The sequence below is a fragment of the Micropterus dolomieu genome, linkage group LG05, assembly GCF_021292245.1.
Source record: "Micropterus dolomieu isolate WLL.071019.BEF.003 ecotype Adirondacks linkage group LG05, ASM2129224v1, whole genome shotgun sequence".
Taxonomy (NCBI): domain Eukaryota; kingdom Metazoa; phylum Chordata; class Actinopteri; order Centrarchiformes; family Centrarchidae; genus Micropterus; species Micropterus dolomieu.
In genome coordinates, this window is record NC_060154.1 from 21,895,319 (window position 1) to 21,917,211 (window position 21,893).

Genomic DNA, 21,893 nt, shown 5'->3' on the forward strand with positions numbered 1-21,893 from the left:
GGGGGGGGGGGGTGGGTGTGGGGGGGGGGGGGTGCATGCGCGCATGTAGCTTTACATTTGATTACTTCATTGGACTGAAACTAACCAACCGTCCATACACATCTGGATTCAGGATGGAGATTATTCTGAATGTGACCACAACAGTGTGGAGCTCATGCACTTGCTGTAACTGCTGTCATCACCACACACCATATTTATTTTTGCCAAGAATATGGTAATAAAGTACCTTGAAGTTCATGTATTGCTTTGGGAAATCATACAATATGACTATGAATAAGTAATTTGATAGTGGTGCAACCTATCTTTGTACTAGTTAATGATAGTGAAGAGTATGAATTATTGAACACATTGACAGCCACACAGCTAAATATGCACATGTCTACATGTAATCCTGATACACTTGCAAAATCACAAAATCATTGTAAACGTAATTCTGATTTGTGAGATTTTTGATAGAGGAAACCATGTAGGCTACTAGACCCAGACTGATAAATTGAAAAACTGACATATTATCATATGAAATAAGATTATGACAGATATGTCAGCATAGTGTTTTTGACAGAAAAATTGCTAAATGCTTATATTTAAGCTTTCTGTTGATCTTAATAAAGGTTGTATGTGTTTTAATTCAGTATTAAGCCCTTTTAACGCGCCTACAATAGTCGTTGTCAGTGCTGCATGACGTGAACCATTGTGCGGTGCAGCGTGCGTGTAAATGTGACCAGCCCAGGATTGAATATAAGACTGGTCACCGGTCATGGCAGAATAAGGAGAAAACCTGCCGATTCCTGTCACTGGTCGGTGCATATATTTAAGCGTTTTAAAAATCTTAGACATCTCAGCCGATAGTAATTTTTGTACACAACATTAATAAAGACATTTGGCAGATATCCCTTAAAGTTGTCCTTTAATCAACTTTTTACTGGGTGCTGTCAGGATTTTATTGTTAACCATTACTCATATTGGCCTCAAACAGCCAGCATTGCTCAGAGTGTACTACTCTGATGTGTTTGTTGTTTTTCTTATTGGCTATGGCTGTGTGCATCTGCTGAGAGTCCTTTACTGTCCATATGTCATTGTCCTGAATTCGTGTGAAAATACGCATATTCGTTTCTGTTATACATTGATACTGTTAGGGGCATATGGGTTTGGGTGAAGTCATGGAAAAATGGGCAGAGTGTAATGGAGCCAGCCACTTGAAAAGATGATACTCTAATTTCATGGTAATTAATTAAAGTACATTAGCTGTTTGCTGGGGATCTCCAAGCTGTCCCAGTGGTCTGACATGCTATTTAATAGGCAAATGTCATGACACCCACTGATAGGAGGACGGGGTTAGGCTTATCAATGGGTTATTATAGTCGGTAGAAAAAAATGACTTTTGATGCAGTTTGATATTACATACCCCAATGTTGGCTATTGTACATGTCAGAAATACCTGTTACACTGTAAGCCAGCACCCAAAATGTGATATTTGGCTGCAGGCCCAGCGCACAATTTCTGAAACTTGTGTCTCAAGCTGCAAATCCTGAGTGTGGTTGTTGGAGAGAAAATCCAGTAAAAGAAGAGCAGCAGAAAAGGCTCTAAAGTCCTCTGCTATATATGCGGGGTATGTGTGACACACACATTAGAACACAGAGAGAGTAAAAGTGGGAGTAAAATATGCAAAGGTTTAAATCCTCTCTTCATCTTCATCAGGAGCTTTTAAGACTCTCTGAGACATGTTTCCTCTGGTGACCAAGATTTGCCCTGCACTCATCGCTCACTCATACATCTGTGTGTATTTGTGTGTGTATAGGTGTTTATAGTGGCTTAAGAGCCTCTGCAGCCTGTCTTCAAGTGGAACATATGAGATAATTTGTGCTATGAATCATGGGTTTCACTGGCTCTACACTGCAGCGGGATGTCTGGGATGTTAATGAAGGCCTAAAATTGCCACTGTATCTTAGAACTGAGAAGGAGAAGAAGGGAATTTAAAATACGCAAAAGGAGAGAAGGCCTGGATTTAGTTTAAGGAGGATGCCCAGACTGTAAGGGACCAAAGAGTATAAAGGGAGTGTAAGGAAGCTAAACAAGGTTGCATAGACTGCTTTGCCTTTTATCATCATTTATCATATCATGAATTTATACTTTGGAACTTAAAAGAGGCTAATATCTTGCATGTAAACACACCAAACTTTGGAACAGCATCTTCACAACTAACAATTTTCCTCTCTGTCTTTTTTTAAAAATATGTAACTTGCACACACTTTCACACACACATATATACACATGGCAGAGGAATGTGAAACATGGAGACCTTGAAGGCATTTTAAACCATGGCTGTCCTACTGTCCTACCTCAGGCTAGCCTCCAGCAGCTCCGGCAATGTAGTGTCAGCAATGACATTGGGATTCTATTAGCAGGTTGTGCGAGGCACTGGCCCCCTGCCCTGTGGTGAGACCTACCATTGATCTGTCATGGGAGATGACTGCTCCCTGCTCCTCGCTCCCATAGGGCTCAATTTGAACCTTTCCAAAAACCAGGACCAAACCCTCTGCTTGAAATCTACCTGGGGAGCAGAGACAGGGAAGAACAGAGATCTCAAGGTCAGACGTGACACCGGTGTGCAAAAAAAGACGACAGGGTATTGTCGACAGCGGCCATAATGGCCGGTGAAAAGTGAGGTTATTTGTTATCGATTCCCAATGAGGGAAATCACCGGGTCTATATAGTGCTGTTTATGGCTCGGCAAGGGCTGCGTGTGTGTTTGTGTGTGCACACCAGACAGTCAATGTCTGGAGGACAGAGAAAAGAAATGAAAGTCCTCTCGTTCCTTGGCTCTCTCTCTCCTTCTATTTTGAATGAGTGCATAGTGATCTGTTTTCCCAGCCAGACTCATTTGTATTTTTACTGAATTACCCCGGATGCGCAACCTGAACCCACTTAAGCATGTCACTTAGCGTTTGTTGAAGTTTGCCGAGACAGGGCCCTCATCAGGTTTCAATGAGGGAGGCTGTGGCTAAGTGGCCACTTGTCATGTTTATTTATTTCATTTTTTCCCCGATTCCCACATGATGCCTATGTTGGCTGTCCAAGTTGTTTAGAAAGAAATGCAAGACCAGAGGGAGAGAGAAGAGGGCTTATGATGGATATATAAGTGCTATATCTTCTATTGTCTGTTGTGTTTCACAAACGACTTTTCTAAATTGAGACGGCTGTCATTTTTTAGCTTATTTGAATAGGACATGTTCTCTTTAAGAGAGAGGTTAAAATACGCAAAAAACATTGTCTCTCGTTGTGGAGGTATTTGAATAATCTTGAATAAAATATGTTTACATATAGTCATGGAGTCTTTTAATCCTTTTTGACTTACACAGTATGGAGCAACGCTAAGGAACACGGGGGTATATGTGAATTAACAGTATGAAAGTACAAACAGAACAGAATACTGAAATTGCCCCCCCGGGCGATTCTTGGCTGTGCTGTGGCAGCGAGACACTTCCTTGTGCTGCTCCATTTTATATGTATGAAAATCTCTCATGGATCTATGATATACATTATAGATGAGGACTCCCGTTCTGCACTCCAGTCACTGGAGCAGAATTTTCCATGATACCCACCCTCATCCCCACTGCCGCCCACTCCTCTCCTCTCCTCTCTTTCTCTCATCCCTCTCTCCATTAATTTCTCCTTCCATATGCCCTCCCATTGGAGCGTTGTTTCATACCTCACCAGCTCCCTTTCATCCCTCTCCAGCCCTTTGGTCTCTTATCATTTCATCCTTTCATAAGTCAAACCTTACGTCTTTATTTCCACCCTTCCCTCCTTCACTTATTTTGCCCCTCCCCCGTACCACGGAGCAAGCAAGGAACATGTGACCAGGGAGGTGGGAGCTTGCTGGGCCTCCCCCTGCAGTGCCACCATACGTTGATTTGTCTCCTCTGGTTCCATATTGATTTTGTTTTAAACAAGGGAAAAATACAAGAAGAATGAGGTGCTGGAGGTGACATGAAATAAAAAAAAATAGAGGTAAGGGGGAAAGGGAGTGAAGGGGGAGGAGAGGGGAAAGGAAAAGTGCTTCTATGTATCAAATCTATGAGTTGAGTCCCGGGTGGGTCCAGGGCATTATCAGAAGGTACTGTACAGAGGCTGAAATCAAAAAGAAAGGGACAGAAGATTAGAAATGGAGCGGAGATGAAGAGAGAGCGTGAGATCCTTTATTTAAATATCTCTTTTTTTTATTCCCACCCTTACAACCATAGTCTGCGCTTGCTACAGTAAATGCATCTCATTCTATGTCATGGTAGAGTTCCTGCCTTAAAATGATTCTCTGCTTAGTTCAATTTAAGTTGTGTGCAGAATAATCGATCCCCCCATTAATTCTACTTAGCTGAGCTTCACAGTACAAGCCTGGGCTTGACTGGTCCACCAAGGCCAGCGCTGCTGAATGGCTGACCTTTACACGGCTTGGACTGCCATTGATTTTCAGCAGGACTTATTTCATGAACTGGGGTTTGGGACAGGGCACCCAGATGAAGATGAACTATGAGGCAAAATCTGTTTCTTTGGCCCTTTTCATTTTCTCTGCACTCGTCTTTGTTATTCCTCTCTTTTTCCTTGTCCTCTTTACTTTGGAATCACTACTGTACACTGTATTGGATGAGCTCCGTGGGTAGCATAGTCTGAGAGCAAATAAAGTGTCCCCTGTGTGACCCCCCCCCACCTTGAGCTAAGAGCCCCTCATGTCCCGTCTGTGAAGTGTTGGTGTGTGTGTGTTTGTGCACGTGCTTTATGTTCATGCTTTAGTGTCTATGTATGCTTGTTTCTGTCCATGCTTGAGTGTATGTAGGTTACATTGTTAAGTGCTTAGGATGGCTCTCTCTGTGACATGGCCCCTTGGTATTTGCAGTTAAGAAATAATGCAAAGCAGGGAATGTGAACGAGCCATTAGAGCTCCCAGGACCGCCCTCAGAGCCAAAGAATTCAGGAAAACAATCCTGACCTCATGAACAACAGACACAATATCGAGCTCATGACTGGTAGGTTGAGGAGGAGGGAAAATAGAGAGAGAATGCATCTCAAATCCCAAATGTAATTTCAGCACGATTTAAGGTCCTATATTGCACAGTGCTAAACCTTTAATTCCTAATTGTTAGAGGAATGTGCTCAGATGAACATCATTAAAATTAATAAATTAATAAATAACATAAGCGAAGACAAAGAGGGGTGGAAGTGGAGGAGGCTTCTGAGTGTGATTTAGCTCAAGTTCATACAGAGTGCACAGGGTGTCTCCCTCCCTGTCTCTGTCTCCCTTCTTGTCCTGCATTAGCTGTATATCAGTAACTGTTGACTGTAAAAAACATATTTAAATTTAATACCTGCTCATGAATACATGCATGCATACAAATGTCTCTTGATGGTGGGATTAATGGAGGGCAGGTGAGGTGATGGGCTTTCAAGGATCCTGCTGTAAAAATGGAGAAGGATGTGGTGTGAGGATAGTGGTGGGGATGATTGAGTGGACAGGGGTGTGGCATTTTGATAGCACCTCAAGTGGCACCATAACAGAATGATATGGACTGTCTCCCACTAGAGGTCTTCACAGGTCTACTTTGTTCTAATAAATGAAGACCAGCTCCAAATTATGCTCTACTATGTGCCAGTAATATCTGTGTGGATTAGGATGCTATGATCACATGGTACGTCATAATTACAGTACATGGCACAGATCCCCCCACTACTGTCCCAAACCACAAATCACTCTGCAGTGTAAGTGCATCCTGGAGCACCTGAATCTCTCTGAGACGGGTTCCCAACACTTTTTCTCTTACAGTACATGACAGAACCTCTTAAATTCCCTCCCCGCTCAAACTTTTGACCAAATTTAGACATGAATACACACAAACACACATAAAAAACGCTGCCCCAAACCACATACGCTCACTCACTCCAGACCCTACCAACGAAATAAGTCACAGAAGGCCTTGGGAGGTAGTGTGGAGTGGGAGTTGGCAGAGACACTTCCAATGTGTTTTCCGCTTCAGTGCTTCTTGTTCTCACTTCGTCAGAGTGTGTTTGCTGCAGATTGGGAGAAATGGTGAGAGGTCAGGCCGGTGTGCTGCTTGTCTGGCCCTCAGGTTCTGTGCAGTTCAAGGTTGAACCAGACGCAGTGAGAGGATTTTTGTTTGTGTTTATTTAGCACTGTGTCAGGTTCATGAATTAGAGGGGAGACCTCAGTAATTTGGATGTACCTGTATCTCTTCACATTGACTAGGAGATTAATGATTTGTCGAAGTGCCCCTTTTTCTAGCAAACAATTTTACTTTGTGGCAGCTTCAGACTTGAGAGGAGGAGGAGACGAGAGACGGGGATAGACGACAGGCATGTCCCTTTTGTTTGGTTCTGAATGCGCTTATAGACAAGCAGGGATTTTCTCTAAGTGTCAGGATGAAACATAAGCAGGCTTTACAGCCAAGGGCTTGAGTGGTGGGAGAGTGATGGAACCAGCAGAAAGTCGCAGGTGACAGAATGCTGTGTGTGTTTGTCCGTCTATGTATGTGTGTGTGTGTGTGCGTGTGTTGTGTATGAGACACGGGATATTGATATGCTGGGAATGAAGCTCGGAGCAGATGGACGGAGCAGGCTGGCCCTGTGTCGATCCTGTGAGCTCTGGCTCCTTCTTGCAGTCCCCCCTTTGATGGACACCGACACACACACACACACACACACACACGCGCGCACACACACACACACACACACACACGCACGCACTCATATATACACATGTACCAGGCAACAGTGCCGAGTCCAGATTTCACCAACTTGATAATGGTCCTATAGTATAACAAATTGTCGATCATCTTGTCGTTAATAACCAGTATGTCATATTGTAGCTATAGCAGATGTGGCTGGTTAATGAGATTGAATGGAGAAGTTCCCCTGTGGCGTATCAGAGTGGACAGCAGGATTTGGGGAAGAGGGTGAGTAGACTGAAACCATATGTACAATGAAAGGGAGAAAAAGAGTTAAGGCAGAGAGTCCATTACCGTTTTTGAAATAATGCACTTGGTTGAAGAAAGTATTGTTTTACTATCCACTTTTCTGACATAGGTTTTCTCTTGTCTTTATTTTTGTCTGCCTCTCTCTCTTTGTAGCGCCTCTCACACCTCTCTCCAATTCAAAGCCAACATGCTTGGCTGCATCCCTATCTCTCTTCCTCCTTCCATCTATCTCTATCCTCCTCTGGCTTCTTCTTCTCCTGGTCCTCTCCCCTCTTAGGAGGGGTGGCATAGGGAGTGGAGGGGTAAAAAAGTGCAAGTGCTGGTGAATTGCTAATAGGCAATCATAGTGCTCAGGACAAGGATGCCTACTGGAGGTCTGGGGACCATTAAAGAAACGTCAACTCGGCATAGGTGTGCCAAGAATTATGAGTCAATGGGCACGCAACACTTTTTGGCTCCCATTGGTCAGGGCAGCAGGCTGTAATCTGTCACAATCCTGGAGTTGCTGTGACAGCAGCAGGAGCATTCTGGGCTCAACACAGAGGGTAAAGGAAACATGCAGCTAAGGGTGTGTGTATTTGTGTGTGTGTCTCCATAAATAAGCCTGTATGATTGTGGTTGAGCTCATGTAGAGCCATGCGATAAATGGAAACTGTACAGACACTGACATTATGTATATCTCTTTAATTTAGTCATGTTGGATGTTCAGTTAATTGATTCTGTAAGCAAGTTGTCAATTGTACGGTACCCCTTTAATGCACCTGAAAGTACAACAATGAATCAAATCTAATCCTACAACAACTAATCACTGTGCTTGTGTCACTTCTGTGGGTTTACTCCAAACTGGGGAAGTCAAGTGGACATTGTTCCACCAAGGAGTTGTAAGCGATTTTATTAACCATGCGTGCCCAGTTGAACTCAGATAAAGAAAGTGACTCAAACTGTATCCGGGGGCACTGGTGCAGTTCAGGAAGCGCTGGTATAAAAAAAAAAAGCCATATCATTTGGGCACTCTTTGGCTTCAGTAGACAGGATGCAGAACAAAAGAAAGCAAAATGTAAGTATTGTCGGAAAATAGTTGCGGCTTTGAGTGGATACATGAGCAATTTGTATCACCTGAAACCCAACCATGTCATACAGATGTGGTGCATGGCTGAGAATGAAGTCTTGTCCAGGGCTTGTTTTGTCTTGTACAATAAGATTTGGTAATGTCACTCCATCCACTAAAATATCCAGCATTGGCCAACAGATGGAATGAGATAATATGATATTCATATCTATTTATATGTAATACTTCTCATTTTGATAGTTTTAAAAGGTTTTAAACAGAGCCTGATTCTGTATTTTAGGAAACAAAGCCTTAAATTGTTTCACTGTAATTTTTCATCCTATTAAATTGTGATATGGTTCTAGGTCATATCACTAAGTGCATATGCGATGGTGTGCTTACATGCCCGCATGCTGTACATGGAGTTGTACATCATTACCGTAGTTGTAACTCACTGACGGTCAGGCAGGACATAATCTTCAAAGCAAATATCAAGGCAGTAGCCAGATAGGGAACATGGCGCCAATGCATAAGGGCACCTTTAAGCATTAAAGCCTCACCCAACTCTAGATCTGTAATTCTGTCACGGAACACATCCTCTGCCATTTCGCTACTTCCTGCTCACTCCAAACCATCGCTGTGGCACACGCTGGGATTGGCATGATCTTGCCCTTCTGAAGCCACCGGGTTGGGGCTGTCGTCATGATGTTATCTTTCTATGGACAGTTCCTCAAAATGAACTGAAGAGCGTAAACTACATCAAACAGCGAGCAGAATAAGAAAGAGAGAGTGTGTGTGTGTGTGTGTGTGTGTGTGGGAGAGCCCACCAAAAGCTTAAGCCTCCAGTGTGCTGTGCAGATAAGATTCATTAGATAGGTCGGCAAATGCAAGAGAGAGGCAAAGCGAGGCAGACAGAGAGAGAGGGGGAGATTGAGCTTGCTGCTGCTCCAGCATTTGTTGACACAGATTTACAATGAGTCTCCCACTGCTTCACGCATTACTGTAACACGCCATGTCAATAGCTCTCTGGGCTTGAAAAGCAGCCGTGCCAAAGATGTCTGGGAGTGATGCCCTTCCCCTGATAACCAAAGTGTGGCTCATAAGTCAGGAAGTGGAGGAGAAGGAGGGGTGGGAGAGGGAGAAAAAAAAAGTTTGTTTTTGTTCCTCTTTCGCTTATTAATAAATCCCCACCCACTCTTCTCTCTCAATCTCTACATCTTCTCAAGCATCTTTTCATAGTTTTATTTTCCTTTTCTGTCACTTCTCTACGATCCCTTTCCTCCCTCCTTCTCCATCCCCCTCAGTCTTTTACCGCTCTCTCCCTCTATTTCTCTTTATCTCTTGGACGCCCCGCTACAGGCTCAGTAGGACAGGATTTAGGCATTAGCTCAATCCCCCTATCTACTCCCCCTCATGATTGCACACTGTTTCTGTCACCCACATACCCTAGTCCACTGCACAAGTCTTGTAGGACTCAGAGTCTCTCATACAAGTGCTGGTGGAGTGCTTATTCTTCACAAGACAGGAAGACATAATCAAGTGAGAGCGAGTGACAGTGTCTGTGAAGGTTTGGGGCAGTGATAAGCAAACTCAGGGGTGAAGGGTGAGATTTCATGTGGTACTTTGAGTTAATCAGACTCTCTACAGTAGTAATACAGAGTTTGATGAGAACCAACAATAGCTCATACCGTGCAGCTCTGTCTGCTGAGTCATGGGGCGCCACAAATGAGGTGGTTTTGATGTGTGACATTCACCTTCATGAAATCTTGATGAGAGCTGAGTTCTGCTGTCTGTGTAATGAGGGCTGTAGCAGCCAGACAGCTGGCCAACCACTTCAGCTAGTAAAGCTATGATAATAGAGAGGGCTGGAAAGCATTTGGTAGATGAACTTCAGGCTGTTTTTGGGAGGCAGTTAGTGTTTTGGGGGAAGAGATAAACATGAACTTGGATGGTATCAGACAACAGAAGGTCTAATGGTCTTAATCAGAGATGTAGTAGTGGTGCTAGTAGTAATGGTACTACAGATTGCACATGTTTGTGAGTTAGCTGTGGCCTCATTGCTAATTTGTGTATTACAAGAAGCATTCAGTGTAACAGATGGATATCAACAGTTTTGTTCCAAAAGGGGTAATTCAGCCTTTGAGAAAAGTAACACTTACTCGCACAAAGCAATTACAAAGCAAAAACAAATTGCACTTTCTAAACAAGAGCATGCGTTTTTGTCCTTGAATGACAAAACTCATCTTTACAGAATGTAAGTTCATGTTTTTTTTCCTACTTAAAATGCATATCACACCATGGTGTAGAACTTTATACGTATAAATTTGATACCGACTAGCTGAGGTCTGCAGGTGTCTGTCAGTCCATGTCAGCGCCTCAAGCCCTAAATCCTGTTGGGTCTGATAGGAATCCCAAAGCTTATAGTGGCTGCCATCTCCTCAGCACTGACTGATGCTTCTTATCAGAACCACCACACTGCTGCCGCCAGCACATTTTCACATATGGGTAAATTATAACATTTTCTCACAAGCACATATGTGAACACGCTCACATATATTCACACAGGGCAGGGCAGCTAGAACATGAGTACATCAACGGTCATACTTCAATCAGACATAGACATGCACATACCCACTCAACACGTGTATATCAGCGTGCACATTGAACCAGAATGAATTTCAGAAAACCCACGTGTGAATGGACATGTGAGATATGTAGGAGAGATGCTTCATATACACATAAAACATCCAACAGCAAATTTTATTTTTAAATAAAAATGCATTTCTTGCAGCTCATCTATGTCTTTCCCGAGGGTTATGCTTATTTTCAAGCTAAAAAGGCCAAACATTTAATGATTCAATTTCCAGCTTCTCGAATGTAAGAACTTTCTGGTTTTCTCAGTTTCCAATTATTGAAAGAATAAGTATCTTATGGTTTGGAACAATCAATTTAAAAATGTGCATTTTTCTTACAGTTTGTGGACCAAATGATAGATACCAGTTGATATCAGTATCAAAAACAATGCAATGCGCAGAACTCCACCAAAGTAATATATCCCCATATATATATAGTATACATTATATGTGTAAGGATGAGTAAGAGAAGCGGTGTAGACAAAAAACTGGCTATTTTCCACCTTTTTCCAGTTTAAGCTCTTCTCTACACAGGGGAACTAGTTCTAGTGTATATTGTGTTGTGTGTAGTTTTACTTTATGGTGATGAATAAAGAACCAGAACTCCTGAACCCGTTTTTTTTTACAAAGGCTCTTAAAATTGCCACAGTGTTTTATTAGCTGAGTAAAAATGTACATTGTTTTGTTGAAAAAACTGCATCATGATATCATGCAGGACTGTAAAACTACGCCATTACTCCATCACAGTCCTATGTAAAAGTGATGAGGTGTTTCTTCATATCCAGTAAATTTACAATATTAAGAAATAGTTCATTACCAAGCTGGAGTAAGCCTTTTAAATTTGATCTTCACTTGTAATTTGTGAATTTTTTATTGCTAATGAACAATTATTGTGATTGCAAGGAAGCACTTCATAACTATAAATCATTACACCATGGCTCTCTCTCTACTCTACTCTCTCTGTTTCCCTCCTACTGTATACAGTACAGATTTATTAGCTGAAGCTGGGGCACCCAGACAGCCACCACTCAGCACTCCCTCAGATCAATAATTGGAAATATTAATTATTTCAGCAGAGACGGCCCAGTCAGAAGGGGGCTGTTTATGCTCCCGTTACTGAGCAGTGCAGCAGAATGAGCTTTGATAGCCCACTAATAAGTATTAATGATCCCAGGACAAACATTACTCTATATTAAACCTGAGTGAAAGCCAGAAGACATCGTACATATTGTATGGCTATTAGTGTTATTTTATTGCAAGCACTGCTGTTGCATAACTGTTGTAAAAAGACTTTTACAGCTGAGAGATGAGCTTCTGCAAAACCAGGACAAGATTTACTGCATTTTCTTCCCTTCTATTTACTGCATTCTCCTGTATTGGTGGTTCCTCTTTTTGAATTATTTGAAAGTTAAAGACTAGCAAATTTTGGGGCTTGGAATTGCACCAGGTCTTTGAAACCCTTTCCAAAGCAGTATTATTGTCTTGCAACTGGCCCTCTCTGCGGTTTCAGCAGTGTGGAGTCTGGGACTGCTACTGCTCAATCCTGCTAAACTCTACTAGTCATGAACTCATTACAGTCGTAGATAGTGCCAACAGTAGACTCTAAATCCTCCACACTACTAACAGGCCACGTCCTGCCTACAGTTCCTTGACGTCCTCTGTGTAATTTGAAGTCAGAAAGTGGAATGTCTTTTGTGGCTGGAGTCCAGCTTTTTTGATCCTTTTTATGGTTAATAATAGTTTCAGTTGAAAGGCGTTTGCTTCCCAACCAGGCCAAACTTCACTAGGATACTGAGGTATGATAAAATCAGAGAAAGTGTACATCTGTTGAGTTACATCTGTCTACGAAAAAGAGACAAACGAACAGACAATGTGTTTATATTCCAGGCCTATTGCACACTTTATTCTGTTCTGTAGGCCAAGGGGTTTCTATCTCACCCTCCATAAAAACAGCCGCATACTAGTGCTAAGAGCTTTAATTCAACTGACTGGAGGTCTAACTGGGCAAATGAGACGGCTTAATAAAAGCATATGGAACTGTAGATTTGTTAAAGCCCTTAGAGCAGTACAGCTTGTCGAGTGAGAACAAGAGAAAGACCAGGGCTTGTAGAAGGAAAACAAAAAAACTGCATTTTCTACTAGAGGAGGAAGATGAAGTATAGGAACTAATTTGAAGGTTGTGGAGCTACTGACTTGTTGTGAATCACCACAGAAGCGTGTTTATTTATTCAGCTCACATTCACTTAGAAAGAAATACCAGACACAAAAGAACCTAACGGAAAGCACTGACTTTGTAAAAATGTCACTAATGTCCTCAGAAAGATGCCCCCCACACCCCCGTCCTTGTTTGCTGTTTCTTCAACATAGTATTTACAGTATTTTATAGTCTCCCACCAACATGTAAATGCAGCATAAGTCAGCACAGACTTGTCAAATGTCATTGTACTTTATTTTTAAATTCCTTTTTATTTTATTAAATTTGATCAGATCACACGTGTGTTTTCATACAAGAACACACATTCAAAACTTTGGAAGGTTTTGACAGTGATGTATACACCATGTGATTTGTAGAGCTGAAACATGCAAAACAGTGTCTTTTAAGAAAGTGTTTTTCAGTAGACTGCAGCTATGTTTTCTCCATGTGTCGTCAAATGGAAATAATACTGAACAAATTCAGAAAGAACAAATATTTGTGGGAGACAAATTATTCGTGCTTCACTGAATATCACATTTGGATTGAGAACAACCCTAGCATTTTTATTTAGAAAAATGCATTTTTCATTATATTAACACAAGGAATGTCATGCCTGGTTTAGTAAACCTTGTTGAATAAATCAATGTACTGAATTCACATACACATCCTCAGGTAGATAAACCTGGCAAGGAAACAGAACATCAGGACAGCCAAATGAGGCTTTCTCTCTCAATATCTGTTCAAGTTTAAAACGCATTTTCATATTTTTCGGCCATTTGGTCAATTTATAATTGAAAAAAAAGGAAACAGTAGCCTATGTTTTTAGCAGGAGTGTCTATAGGGAGGCAGGTGGTTGATTTGTAAATATACAGTTTTTGTATAGTGGAGTTGTGCTGCTCTTTTTCTGTTTGTGAGAAAGGCAGGGGGCGGAGTCAGAGCAGTAGAAACGCCACACAGCAGCGAAGCAATCTTATCTAGGAGTTGCAGGCAGCTTTTTCTTTCTCTCTCGCTCGCTTTCTCTCTTTATGTACTGTATCTCTCTTACCCTTCTCTCCATCTCTTGTTGTCTTTTTCCACAATCTATCCCCTTCTCTTCTTCAGGTTCTCTTTGTTACTCCTCCCTCACCTAACCACTCCCTGAACTCGAACTTAAATTAAATGGAGGAGTGTACACGGAGCAGCTGTGACTGTTTCACTCTGTTCATTGTGGGTGTGTCGAGAAGCTACTAGCTCCAGCCCACTAACGACATGAAAACAATGCCCAACAGTATCTGGAGTTAATGAATGGTCTCCTTGGCAACAGCAGCACTTAATACATTTTACTTAAAGTTACCATGTCTGTGCATGCATATAGTACAAGTAAGTTCTGCTGGAATTATACAGCAAACTTCATTTGTGTTCAAGGGGAATGGAACAAACTGAGAGTCATCAGTAGTGACTGTTCAGGCCCATAATGCATTGCTCTCGGGCAAATAAATAGACCATTAAGCTGGCATGTTGGAGGGAGAGCAGCAACTAGCTTTGGAGAGAGCTGCCTCCCACACACAGGCACCCTGTAGAGACGACTGAGATCATAGAAACAGCCACGGATTTGGCCTCCTCCATCGTGCGTTTGAGCAAAAATCAACTAGCAGGATGGAAGCATCTTTTGTCCGTTTGACATGTCAAAGGCAAATTCAAAGATTCCATGTGCTGTTGTGGAGGAGCAGAAGGTTGTAAAGTTATCTGTGAATTTGTCTTGCGGATGTTTTTTCCCCCCTCATTCGGAGGTGTTTCTGTCTCAGAGGCTGCTTTGAACGTGTGTGCGATAGTGTCGCGGTTGATTCTGTAATCTATCTGTGCATGCTGTGGAGCAGTGCGCCCTGTGGCTTTTCATTAGCATACTGTAGGGTTACTTTGCCCCTGTTGTACAAGGAAAAGAAAGCACTTGTAGATGGGGAGGAAGAGGGATGGGGAGTGAGCCAAGAAACAAGGAGCTAAAACCTCAACCTTCACAAGCATAACATCCCCCTTGTTTTCCTACAAAGACTTAGCCGGTGCTAGTTATTATTTACGATGGGTAAATTTATGGAATCATTTCAGTGAGGGAAGGTTACTCAGTTCCTCAAGGTGAAAATGGATACGTTTAGCACTTAATGAATCAGGCCTGGGCCTCTCCCCCATATATCAGCATGTTATTAAGACATTTTAAAATCCCATTATGGTGTTTCTCCTTGAACATGTCATGCTTTTATTGGACTGCCCTGTCTTTAAATCTGACCTTTTCAGGCCTAGTCTAAAATGGTACCCAAAAAATGATACATGACAGGGCAATGGAACGAAATATACATATGTAGGTATAAAAATATTAGTGTTGGATGGTTTCCAGTGATCTGACTGAGATGCCCGGTAATGGCAAATAGTTTCTAGCAATAAAAAGATGCTTAGATAGCAGCTACAAATGGTTTACTGTAAATGGCTGAGTGTGGTAAGAGGTTGCTTTTATGTTCCAGTAATCTTGTTATAAATGTGTGCCACTTTTGGCCCCAATTTTATTAAAATGTGTGCGTTTTTTCTCGTTAAATCTATTTGTTTTGGACTGAATCATGGAAGGAAGAGCACTGGTATCAGATCTATTCACATAAATTATCTTGTAGACTTTATGCTCTGCTACAACAAATATATACAAATTTTACATTTGGATGGGTGTTTAAACAGTATGTGCACTAATACAGTACGTGACGAGGAGGCTTATGTTCAATAAAAAAAATGGTGCTGCAGTTGTAACAAACACATTGTAAATCACAGCTACATTTTTTTTCAAACTTTTCCTCCAAACAAATCGTGCCCAAGTCTGGTGAAATTGTTCAGCTTGAACAACAATAATGAAAAAAGAAGGAAGTAAAATTGGGGAAGGAGGAGAGCGTGACACAAAGACTGTGATGACAGAGGCATCTAATCCAGGCAATGCCATTCTTATCAGGGTCCAGTGGATTAGAGAGAGCCTCCTAACCAGAGAATCCTTCCTAGCCAGACACTCTCCACAGCCCAAGGGCCCGGATCAATAGGCCTGCATTGATCTTTCTCCTCCTGTGGTTGAATTCACTTTTATTAGGACTGCCTCTTCCTCTATCACTTAGACACACATATGAAGCCTTGCAGCCTCTCCATGCACCTGCCATGAAATACCACAAATGCGAATGGACATACACACACACACACACACACACACACACATGCACATGCACACACATTCTATTTTATGTGTGAAAGAGAGCTGAGTTGTTTTGTTTACATTGAATAACAGGCAGCAGAAACACTATAGTGTCAAGTCAACTTAGCTGCATGATGGGATTTTGGTTTCCTCTCCAGCCAAGGCACTTTGATCAGTATCACAGAACAGCTATTAGTATGGGAGAGCGGGCCTTGACACCTCTGGTTTGTGGTCTCTTGTTGTAGCAACGACAGCCTGAGTCACCAGCGCTAACCTCTCTCTGTTGCTCTTTCTTCTCTCTCCTCCAGATGACTCGCCCCATCCAGGTGAAACCGGCTGACAGCGAGAGCCGTGGAGGTAGTTGTCTTCTTTTCTTCATCATTTATTCATGTCCCCTTTTCATCTGCCCCATCTAGGCTAATTCTTTTCATTCTTTCCCTCTGATCTCATCTGTTCCACTGTTCTCAATGCAATATTCCTTCAGACAACACTCACTTTTTTTCATTCTATTCTGTTGCTGCACTTTTTTTGATCATTACAAACAAAGGTTATCACATAGTTTAAAGCAAACTGTGTTCTGTATTAAATACATTATGTGATTGTATGACATCTTAGTTTAACTGCCAGTCTCTCTGCTTGTGGCAGTTGTAACAAATTTAAGTAGACATGTGTGTAATCTCAGCCCATACATATTGTTGCTTAATGTATTTGTTTCTAGGTTTGTGGATTCATCTCACATAGCCTCATCCTGCGTGTGCCCTTGTATTGGTTGTAATTGATTAAATAGTCTGCTATTGAAAGAAAGTACATGTTCGATGGGCTTCCCTGCTACCCATCTCTCTTTTCTTGTTCCCTAAGCCAAGTACATTATCGTAGTGTAGCCAGTAAAGTGGCCCACATGTTAAAGCCCACACTGCTTGGTCTATGTGCAAAACACGAGAGTAAATGCTAAAGAGGGAGGGAGAAGTGGAGCAGGAGCACATCCAGCTTGCCAAACAATCAATACATTTGCAGGGTTCTTGCCAAGATCCTCATTACTTGGCCTTAATTCTGTCGTCTTTGATCTCTCCCGTTTTTGGAGGCTTTCATTTGCTCGCTGCCTATCTGCATATATGTTAATGGGATGAGGAGGCATCCTTCAAGTCAGTGGCAGAAACAATGAACCTTGCTTATATATTTTTGGTGAGCATCTTGTGTGTCACCCCATAACAAAGCAAGTGCCTTTTTGTTGTTTAAAGAGGGAACGCTGTTTCCAGTCTTTCAAATCCTGGTGGAAGGAGAGAGAGATTTGGAAGTGAAGGCAGGGAGAGAAAATGCAAGCACGATGCCAACTGCATACAGCTGCCGTGCTGCACTTCTGAAGCTTTACCTAAAAACCTCTGCCTGTTTTGGGTGAATTAGGATGGCTGGCCACTTTGGCTGCTGGTCAAATGCACACAATCTTCAAAGGACAGGACAACCCCTTGAGATGGATGGAGGAAAGGCCAATAAAGATCACTGTCAGTGCTCAATGTTCTCTTTCTTTCTTTCTTTCTTTCTTTCTTTCTTTCTTTCTTTCTTTCTTTCTTTCTTCAACCATTCACTCAGAGCTTTACAGGAGTGGTTAGACAAGCAAAAGGGTCTTGTGCTGTCAAGATTGATGTCCCCTATAGCTCCATTGATTTTGCCATTGTGGTGTTGTGTGTCCACATTAACAATGACACTCAGCTGTCTCTTTACTTGGTTGTGAGTGGCTGGTTTTAGAGCTCCCAGGGCACTTTGGTCAGTATGGGGTCCTCTTACTGGCCAGCCGTGGGACCCCACTGAGGAACAAATGTCTGCTGGAACAGACCTGAGAGTTGCACATCATCTTAAATGAACAGGTCAGAGTGGTGCCGCAGGGGCAATCAAGCACTAGCCTGACTTTAACGGGTTAGGAGGTAGAAGCAAAAGGGGGAGAGAGAGGGAAAATGCAGAGGGAAATGGATCTAATTTTAATTTTTTTTCAATCTTGTATTGTCATCCTGCTTCTAATTTACTGGCTTGAGTTATGTCTGTGATTATCATTGGCAAAGATAATTTTGGTTTTCTCCATATCTGGTTCTGTCTTTAGCTGCTCTTGCTGCTGTTGGGTGATGGACTGTGCTGCTGACGCTTCTACATGGTCTACTTTTACAAGCCTTAGCTTCTTATTTGCTCATTTTATTGTGCTGTCTGAAATTCATGTAATTATTACTCTCCTTATTTAACATTGTTAAAACTGCCAAAATTACAATTTTGTTATTTTGATCCTTATTTGGCTGCTGTTGCCAGAACTAAGATCAATAACTTCAGGATTTTAAACTCAGCGTAGTGTAGAGGAGCTGGAAGAGCGGATGCGAAAAATATTAATTAGCCTCTCAGTGCAGTGGAGGGAGGGACACCAGGGAAAGACCCAGTATGGCCTGCTCTCTCAGGGGCCACACTGCAAGTCCGATAGGGGGAATATATTCCTCAGTGCACACAGTCACACTACAACACACACTCATACTAATTAGTCCCTTAATCTCATTATGAGGAGGACTGTTCAGATCACCTGTGCCAGGTTGGCAGGCCATTAGGGAAGGACCTGTTACTGTGGTTTTATGCCTGCTGGACCTGCGCTCCTCCTAGAGCAACTCTTGCTGTTATTAAGACCAGACAGACTCAGACAGAGTACTTTCCCTGGTTGCTGTTTCAGTAAAAATTTAAACCGCCATCCTATAGTCATCAAAGAGGAAGACACAAGAACGTATTCTCCTAACAAATTCAACTAAATATTTGATGACTCTTGGACATTTGAACAACCTGGTCAAACTTTCAGGACATGGGGCCACTAGGTAGCTTACAGAAATTAAAGGGAAATATTCGGTAGAGTAAATCCATCCAAATACTCTGTCATCCCTTGCTGCCACCTAACAAAGACACACTGTGAAATGAATATTAATGGCCAATCACCTACCTAATCTAGCAGAACAGCAGCCGTTACACATTGAGCCACCAGCACCGTGAATGTCTCCGTCACTGATGACGCAGACCATTCTGGGATGTTTCCAGAAGACGTTTAAAGAGGCGCAGCAGGGACCTGTCTCTCTCGTTTTCTCCTCGCAGGTCTCAGATATGAAATAGATTGATTTTCCATCACACATGGCACTGATGACTGGCACTGACTGCTGCTGATATTTCATCTTTGAAGGGCTGTTCAATGCCTCCTTGGATGGCTTGGTGTCCTTACACAGGATTAATCAGCTTTAACCACTTTGATTTCATCGTAAACCCTTTACCATCGGCACCCTCCTCAGCATTCCACCATTACTATCTGTCCATTCTTGTTCCCTCTTTTGCGGGCTGTCATTTCATCAGATTTATCATCTTTTTTTAGATCATCTTAAAAGATCTGGCCTGCTCTCTGCAGAATAAATTGTTTTTCTGTGTAAGTGCTGCAATGTTTGTTCCTTCAAGTTCCAAATTTCCCAGCTTAACCCATTGTTAAAGTTTTGAGCTCAGAGATTGTCTAGAAAGCAGAGAGATGAGCAGGCTAGCTGTCAGATGGGCCTCTGTTGGTGTTTCACCAGGCCTGCCTGGCACAGCTAGAGCTACAGCCCACTGAGGAGGCCTGGATTAGAAACAGGCTCTGGCATTATCAAGGCAGGCCTGCCGCCCACGCACACACCCACACAGAGAGGACAAACAGATGAACACATACATACCCATACGGCTCTGACACACACACACACACACACACACAGAAACACACACTGTCTCTAATGCATACACACACGCAGTGGGAAGTTGGATGTACATAATGATAGGAACACGTGTGCACACACACAGGGGCGTGTTCGGTATAGGTATTTACATACAGACACACACACAGTGTACATATATGCTGAATGGAATGGGTCAATTTTCTTTTCATGAGCTGTGTTTCATGTTGCGGGCCAAACAGCAGCGTTGCATTGTGTTTGTGTGTTTACTCCAACTGAAGGACAATGAAAAGGTTTGCTCCAGTTCACTGAGATGTGACGGAACAAAGAGAGAGAGAGAACAAGAGCGAGAGGCAATAAGTTAAGAGATTTGGAATCTAGATTGAGAGAGCAGGTTTACATGCTCTGTTGCTGTTCTGTGCTCAGTTTTTGATGATGAATTTATCTGGTGTGAAAGACAACAGAGTGGTCCATGTATTAAACATCAGTGGTGTTCTCCTTTCCTTACTAGAGAGACGAGCTCCCCATGTCAGAGCAGCTCAGTAATGAACCAAGCAGGAAGGCCTCTAAGCTCCACTGATCCCCCTTAGAAAAGAGAGGAGGAATGAAGGAGAGAGGGGTAGTTAGAGGGAGAGGAATGGGGGGTGAAAAGACAGATGGTGAGAGTAGAGAGGTGGTAGAAGGGAATTTGTACTGAGAGACGTGGAAGTGGAAGGGGGGGGCAAGTGCAAAATAAACAGAGAAAAGTGTGGATAAACCAGTGAGAGGGAGGGATGGCAGGGGTGAAGCTGAACAGTATATCTTCTCCCTTTGGAGAGAGGAAAACTATAGATTACTGCCCACAATGTTCTTGGCTGGGCATAAATGGAGAGATCTTGAAATAGTAGGGAACATGTTCAGAGGTTGTGGGGATCAGGGTGAGCTAATCCAATGGTAAGGCCAGCTGTGGGTCACTCCTTTGGAGCTCACACTCACTTGTCCAAATCCCCTCTGGTGTGCTTACACAAACAATACAGATACACAGGCCTTGGCTAGCCCAGAGTTCAGTCAGCCAACTCCAACGAGCTGGCCTGGGATGTTCAGGTCACTCTGCCTGTAAGCTCTTAAATTTAACCTCACATCAGCACAAACTGGTTTGTTTTAAAGGGGAGGCGCTGGGGGTGGGGGAATTAGGTTTATGGAAGACAGACAAGGGGAGAGAAAGCAGGAGAGCAACAAACAAACAGAGCGAGAGAAAAAGATGATGGAATCATTTCTATAGAGATGTGCTCTCCTCCTGAGGGTCAGATTGTGCTGAGGCTGTTGGAGTTATGCAGAGTCAGTGGAAGAAGTAGATCACAACAATTCGCTAATACACTGGGTAGGTGGAGATCAATTAGCCTTATCTAACAAACTACTAATGATAATGCCAATGCAAAACTTGCTGATATGGCAAAAAACTACGAGAGAAAGCAGAGTGATGATGTAATGAATTTAGCTAGTTGAAAGATGCAGCATTTCTGCAAACACAGTGTCCCATACTCTTTTTCCAACAAAATACACTATACCTGCAACTTCTGTGGTATACTCAGTCAGCACATGCACAGATGGAAGCAGCAGCTACTTATGGCATGTAGACAAAATAACAGAAACACCTTAAAGCATAATATTGCAGGTAATGCATAAAAATTACAATGGCTGACAACAAACCGTAGACATTGAAAGCTCCCCAAAGGTAGCATTTATTGCAGGGCTGTTGTATTGGATTGCATGATATTGTACAAGTGTTGCTGTTATTGCATTCACCCCCTGTACTTGCCTTTAAATATGCATACATAAATAAATCCAGCTGAACACACATTCATCCTCACTCCCCCTTTTTTAAAAACACACACATCCCTTCCATTCCATCCCTTGTTCATTGTGATGGTCTCGTAGCGTAGGCGGATCAGCAAAGGTTACTGTTGAACACAGAAAGGAAAGGTCAGAAATCATGTTTAGTTTTCCTGGGGCCGGGAGGTAATTCCAGCCAGCAGATTGTGTTCAGACGAGCAAGCAGGCAGGGCAGGCCAGTGGTGGAGATGCTCATGCAGAAGGAAGCAAGGCGGGGATGGGGACAAGGTGATCCAGTCAGCCACTGCCTCCCAGCCCCTTCGCTG

General features: G+C 42.6%; 1 protein-coding gene across 1 annotated transcript in view; it reads left to right on the forward strand.

Moving 5' to 3' along the window:
* celf5a (cugbp, Elav-like family member 5a) overlaps positions 1-21,893 on the forward strand; it is a 175,668-nt gene that overhangs the window by 81,922 nt on the left and 71,853 nt on the right. The window contains exon 3 of the mRNA XM_046050056.1: positions 16,360-16,408. Coding sequence (XP_045906012.1) covers positions 16,360-16,408 — 49 coding nt within the window. The remainder of the gene's footprint in view (positions 1-16,359; positions 16,409-21,893) is intronic.